The 7,283-nt window shown below is 37.7% G+C and overlaps 1 protein-coding gene across 1 annotated transcript in view; it reads left to right on the plus strand.

The window, feature by feature from the left end:
* LOC107184865 (target of Nesh-SH3-like) overlaps positions 1-7,283 on the plus strand; it is a 121,146-nt gene that overhangs the window by 97,566 nt on the left and 16,297 nt on the right. Inside the window, exons 5-6 of the mRNA XM_015571276.1 lie at positions 5,144-5,325; positions 5,884-5,939. Of these exons, the coding sequence (XP_015426762.1) occupies positions 5,144-5,325; positions 5,884-5,939 (238 nt within the window). The remainder of the gene's footprint in view (positions 1-5,143; positions 5,326-5,883; positions 5,940-7,283) is intronic.

Here is a 7,283-nt window from a genome sequence, read left to right on the forward strand (position 1 = left end):
CGCCCAGGCCTGAGGCCTCTGGCCCAGGAATCATGCCTGGGCAGGGGACCCCCATTTCCTTCTGATCGCTTGCTCCACCCCCCCACCCAAGCCTGACGCCTCTGACCCAGGCTTCAGGCCTGGGCAAGGGGACCATCATATCCCCCCAATCCCCGGCTCCGCCCCCCACCCAGGCCTGATGCCTCGGCCAGAGGAGTTGACCCTCATCACCCTCCAATCACCAATCACCGGATCGGCCCCTTGACCAGGCCTGAGGCCTCCGGCAGAGGTGTCATGCCTGGGCAGGGGACCCCCAGCTCCCCGCGGTTGCAGGCTCCGCCCCTGCCCAGGCCTAACGCCTCTGTCCTAGGCGTCTGGCCCGGGCAGCAGGGACCCGCAGCTGCAGCGGCCCTGCGATCGTGGGCTTCGCTTTAGGCCCAGGCAAGGGACCCCTAGCTCCCGGGACTGCCAGCTTCAACCATGCCCAGCTCCCATTGCTGGCTCCACCACTACCTCCTGCTATCACTGACCAGGGCCGCCTTTGCCCTGCCCCCCAGCTCTTAGCTCCCCCCGGGTTTCCGATCACTGTCAGTGGCAGGAGGCTTCTTCCTGCTTTCCCTTTCACCTCCCTGCATTGTGCCTACATATGCAGATTAACCGCCATCTTTGTTGTCAGTTAACTGCCATCTGAGTTGGCAGTTAATTTGCATATCACCCTGATTAGCCAATGAAAAGGGTAGCGTCGTATACCAATTACCATTTTTCTCTTTTATTAGTGTAGATTGGAGTAATAATAGTAATATCTCATAGGGTTGTCAGTATATCTCATATGGTGAAATGACACCATAAAATGTGGCTATGTTGCCATAGTGTCTGACATGCAGTGAGCACTCAATAAATGGTGCTTACCATGTTCTGCTAGTCTTGATGCTTTTTATATTATTGCCTTATGTTATAATTATTCACAACACACTGTTATAATTATCACTTCAGATAAGCTATTTCATTTTAGATAGCACTAAAATTACTAGGAACTTATTGTGTTGAGCTTAAGCCAGCCAGTAGGAGGTAATAAGGAAAAGAGATTTTTGGAAATGGTTGACCAGTTTGAAAATTATTGCAAAAGTTCAAAGATAATGAGGACCTAACCCGGGTCCTTAAACTCCTTAGGAATAGAGAAGGGACAGGTGCAAGAGGAATCATGCAGGAAAAGTAACTGGCCTTGAGAACTGATTGGACATGAGGGGAGAAGAAGCCTGAAAGGTTTGAAAAAGAAGATGGGTAGATTTTAAAGTAGTTATGAAATTCATGGAGGAGTAAGTCATTGGATTTGATCCTAAGGTTTTACTATACTAACAAGTCAGACACCACATTGTAAAGAGGATTACAGGGGTGGTGAACACGATACAATATACAGATGCATTACTGAATTATACACCTGAAACATATATAAACATATTTTATTAACCAATGTCACCCCAATAAATTCAATAAAAAATAAACATGTTTAAGCCAAACAAAACAAAAACCAAAGAGGTTTAGGCATTATGAATGTTAAGAAGGTGAGAGAAAGTATATTACTTTCAAGAAATTTGTGTAAAAGACAGTAGCAGGAGTAAGAAGTAAGCATCAGTTTTACTTTGTTTTGATAAAATAGAAATATTTAAACATCATTTAGACTCAAAGAAAGGTCCTTGAAAGATCAAGAGAATGGTTGGGGAGCAGATTGAATTAGGACATGAAATAAAATTACCAAGTTGCTTAATTTTCAGAAGAAGGGAGAACCCTGGAATCAGAGAGGGACAGGGAGAGAGTGAAGGGGGAGAGAGACACTTTCTGAGGAAGGGAGTGAGGACAGAATTTATATCAGTAGTCACAGTCTTGGTGTGGCAGGACACAAGAACAATGATAAAGGGGGTTACAGGAAGTGTACTTGGATGTGAAGAGAGCGAAAAAATGTGTGGAATAGATGTTTTAGGAAATCTAGTAGTAGTTAATCACATAGAAATAAAAACATTGCTGGGAGGGATTAACCGGGGAACTTATATGCATACATGCATAGCCCATGGACACAATCAATAGTGTGGGGATGGGTTGGGAGAGGTGGGTGTGAGGTAGAGTGGGTCACTGGGAAAAAATAAAAAGAGGGACATCTGTAATAGTTTCAACAACAAAGACAAAAATTTTTAAAAAAGAAAATATTGCTGAAAAGGTATGTAAAGCCTATAGATGACCTGCCATGTGCACCAAGCCAGGGAGTTTGTGAAAGACTAACTTCATTTTGACATTCTTCCATTTCTCCACTTAGTATAATTCACTGTCAGCTACATCACAAATTTTGTTTTTGGAGTTTCTACCTCTGAGGTTTTACCCTATGTTCTGCCTTTGTATTTTATTAGACTAGAACAGCGGTTCTCAACCTGTGGGTCGCGACTCCTTTGGCGGTCGAACGACCCTTTCACAGGGGTCGCCTAAGACCATCCTGCATATCAGATATTTACATTATGATTCATAACAGTAGCAACATTACAGTTATGAAGTAGCAACGAAAATAATTTTATGGTTGGGTCACAACATGAGGAACTGTATTTAAAGGGCCAGAGGGTTGAGAACCACTGCACTAGAATGTTTAATATGTAACTAGAATAAATTTTTAGTAACAGAAACAATCTCAAAGATCATCTAGTCTAGTCCAATTCCCTTCTTTTTCAATGGAAAAAAAAAATCTATGCATAAGTGGGCAAAGAGACTCTCCCGAGGTCACGCTACTAATTTGCAGCTGACAAATATCCAAGCCACTACCTGCCTTCTCCACTACATTTTGAGGGGCTATGGATTTCTTTAAGCTATAATAACAATTCTTGTCAATATTGAGACTATCGAGGACATCAAAGCACAGAATAATGCCCGCTGAACCAAACACTGCCTTCAACAGTTTTATACTTAGTTGAGGTATGAGATGTGTTCTTAAAATCCAAATTGCTAGAGGAAGGCTTTCCAGAGCTCTTCTCTGATGACATCCACGGGCTGCTACCTGTTTAATAGACTTGTTGCCCCTCCATGCACTGGTGCCTAAATTTAACACGTCAAGTGCCAAGCCTGTTTTGTCTTCCTTTCCTGAAAGTATAGTGTCAGTCACCAGTGATGGACATGGCGCTTAACGTGTTAATCATCCACAGAAAAGATGCAATCAACATTTAATCGTGGGTGTCCTCCAGCAATAATGGGAAGTCTGTGATGTAAATACACAATAAAACAAATGATCAAAAGCCTTAATAATGCTAAAAGGAATTGTGACTCCTCTTACTCTTCTCTTCTGCATCATTTTACCTGTCTTTTACCATCTCCTTTTGCCAAGCATCACAGTACAAAGATAGTCCAATGCAATACAAAAGGTATTAACCTTTTGCCTGGCTCTCTCACTGGTTATCAGACATTAGACACTTCTCAGCCTCTCCTTTCCTTCTATAGTAATTCTTGCTCTGCTCATTTCAGAGTTTATTGTATGGATAAACCAAAATAAATAAAAGTCTTAAGCCTCCTGCACATGTACAATGTAGACATTTATTGTATTTTCCTTCAGTTCTCACTGATTTTATGGGATTTGTGAATTTTGGTAAGTAAAACCTTCTGCAGTGACCATTGAAAAATATAATTATAGACCTAATTGTTTAAGCAAGGTCACCCCAATAAATTCAATAAAAAGAAAAAGGAATAAACCAATATATCTTGGTGATTGAATCATTGGCCATTCAGAGCAATTCTATTCTAACTAGAGGCCCGGTGCACAAATTTGTGCCCCAGTGGGGTCCCTAGGCCTGGCCTTTGGGATCAGGAGGAAACCAACTCTCTGACATCCCCTGAGGGGTCCTGGATTGTGAGAGGGTGCAGGCCAAGCCAAGGGACCTCACAGTGGCCTTAGCATATCATTAGCATATTAAGCTTTAATTGGTTGAATGGACAACTGGGCGACCGGACACTTAGCATATTAGGCTTTTATTATATATGACTTTAAAATGACCCTATGAACACCTAAGTATCCATTCTAGTCATTCCAGAAATATTTATGGAGTATCTGTAGTGTGCTAGGCTGTACAGCACTGTTTATTATCACAGTCCTATATTTTGCTTTAAAAATAAGGAAACTTCTTTAAATAAGTAGTTTTGTGAACTATCTCTTTTAGAATTTAGAACTTGCCTATATTACACACTTATTAAGTAAACCAATGTGACAAGGGTAGGAAGCTGACCGAAGCAGAGGACATCCTCTCTCCTGATCTGCTGCCCTACTCGGTGAGGCTGTAGAAAGCAGAGCCAGAGGAGTCCTTCTGTATATTCTGGTGCTGCCTTTGCCACTAGGAAAAGTCACTACCTGGGTGACAATTGGCAAGTTCAGTGACTTTCCAAAACTCCATTTCCACATTTGCAAAATGGGGTCAATAATTTCTACTCCTTGAGATATTTTTGTGACAAGTAAATGAGATAATATATGGAAAATCTAGCATGTGATAAAGGTGCAAAAATTAGTGGTGGGGATTATTATTACTTCACTATATATAATGACTAAAATATGAAGCCATAAGCTAATATGTAACAGTGATCTTGAATTTACATTGTTTGATTTTTCTCATTGTACCCTTAGCTTGGCTGTTGGTCTTAATTCTTTGTTTATAATCATAAGAAATTTTCACCCTTGAAATGTAGCCCTGGTTGCATTTTGTAGTTTCAGGTTTCTCTTTAACAAAATTGAATAAAATTACCTCTAATGCAATTTTCATGGGTGAAAGACTTGAATCCCTACAGTTATGAAACTACTGAATTAAGCATTCAGAAAATTACACCATGTTCTACTCTATGCATAACTGGAATAAAGTGAACATCCAGTGTTAATTTTTCAAAATAGCAATAACAGAACTAAGAAATCTGAATTCTGTCAGACCATAAATGTGCTGCTGCACAGTCTCTTAACTTTCAATTAGAAATTAAAAACTTAAGATTACATTAAGGTATTTTTTAATGTTTTCTACAAATTTTTCAAAAATTGAAACAGAAGCTATTATTAAATATAGCCTTTGGAGTAGATAACAGGCTGTGATGTATTAAGAAACAAAACATTCTGAATCTCCTTGTGATTTCAAAGCATCATATTTTGGGTTTTCAACAGATTTTATACAATTCGCTATAGAGAAAAGGATAAGGAAAAGAAATGGATTTTTCAACTCTGTCCAGCCACTGAAACAATTGTAGAAAATCTAAAGCCCAACACGGTTTATGAATTCGGAGTGAAAGACAATGTAGAAGGTGGAATATGGAGTAAGATTTTCAATCACAAGACTATTATTGGAAGTAAGTACCTGAATTATCTTAGCTTTCTGTAATATTTTTCTTTTCCCCCTAATGTTCAAATTTCTAATTATGTATTAACTGTATAATATGAGACCAGTTAATTCCCATCTTCTAGTATTTGAGAAAACACAAAAATAAACAGAACTTGTTGGGTATTGATATTTCAGAATCTATTTTTTATAATGAGTGTGTGTTTTTTAAATGATACTAATATTTGATGCTGACATTGATAACAGTTCATTGATCGTTATAGTATTTTAAATCAATCCTTGACCTATGAACACCAGTTTAGCCAAGACTAATAATATGTGCACATATTCAGATGGAAAGCTATCAGAAGTGAATGTAAGAAGACTTTACGGGGCCCTGGACTTTCTTCCTGTTAACCTTTCATTCAAAAACTTCATTGGAAATCAGTGTTTTAAATTATAGTAAATAAAATAATATGCTGAAGTTGGAGAGAGCAGAAGTTATAGTTGTTTTCATAGTGATTAGTAAGAATTGACATAGAAACCAGAAGAAATGAAAATAATGTCATTTTTTCCTTGTTTTTGTCAGGTATAAACAAAGTAAACGGGAAAATTCAAAGTACCTATGACCAAGCAAACACAGTGGTATGTATCAGGTTATTTTCAAGAATGTTTTTAAAAATTTATGTTTGCATTGTATTTTTATTGAAATAAGGAAATAGTCCTATCATTGGGTACTGAGAATGAATCAACTGGTTAGCTATGTATGGGGTGTTAGGTAAAAGTACTTAACATTTTAGGCATTCATTTCTTTTTTAAAAAACAAAGTTGGATGTATAAGACAAAATCATACCAAATTATTTAAATATCTAAAAGTCTGATATTCAATATAGTTACTCTAGTACTGCAGTATTTTAGGTATTTTTAGATTATGTTTATTATCTTCTGTATTGTGGATTGTTTTTTACTATAACATATTCCAAGAGCAAATTGGTACATCCTCTACTTACATTGCTACTGTTTAAATCTTCATCTATCTTCTATCACTTCCTATGCATAAGCGTTAACTCTTCAAAATGATAAAGCAATTGCTTTGTTTTGTTTTATTTTGGTTTTTTTTTGTAGTTTTGAAAGTATTTTGTATTATTTATTTATTTATTTTTAATTGTTTTCTTTATTGATTAAGGTATTACATATATGTCCTTATCCCCCCATTGCCTGCTTTTTTTTTTTTTTAATGTGCCCAGCCTCTATTTAGTGCAGGAAATGTTTGTTATTTTATGTACCACCAATTTCCACCATTTAGACACCCTTTTCTCTCTCACTTCAGAAACTCAGTCCCTTATTCTCCATTTTCCCTTCACCTTTCAAAATATGTTCTCAGGAACCATTCTCACAGTTGTGTACTACCTGTTGTAAATGTAAGCCATTGTTATAACCATCACAAATGTTTGCATTTCAAATCACATGCCCAGTTACAAAGTGAAGGATGTTATGTCACTGAGCAGGTAGAGGAAGCACTTTGGTGAGAAGAAGGAAATTTGGTCCTAACTTTGGTTATTAGGTATTGAAGTATTCAGCCAGGAACTATCCCATATTCAGGTGAACATGCAAAAGACTATTCATGGCTGAGTGTGTGCATGTGATTATATGGGTGGATATCTTTTTGTGTCTAATTAAGTAGTGCACAGAATACTCCATTGATTAGATAATCCCATGGGGGAAAAAGGGTAGTACATACCCCATTGAAAGAAAATAAAATACTGAATTGTTTTCAGTGACAAATGGGTTTCGATAAAATAGAACTGAGAAATAATCTTGCTGAGGTGACTGTTTCTGTGGTTTGAATTGGCAGAAAAGTGTGTATAGTGGGGATTATCAGATTATTATGATTGCCCAGAAAAGTATTTTGATGTATTTCAAATAATAATATAAAAAAAGGAGATTGCAGGTACATTCCCAAGCCATAAATCTTGTTTTATTTTTCTT

The sequence above is a fragment of the Myotis davidii genome, unplaced genomic scaffold, assembly GCF_000327345.1.
Source record: "Myotis davidii unplaced genomic scaffold, ASM32734v1 scaffold48, whole genome shotgun sequence".
Lineage (NCBI taxonomy): Eukaryota > Metazoa > Chordata > Mammalia > Chiroptera > Vespertilionidae > Myotis > Myotis davidii.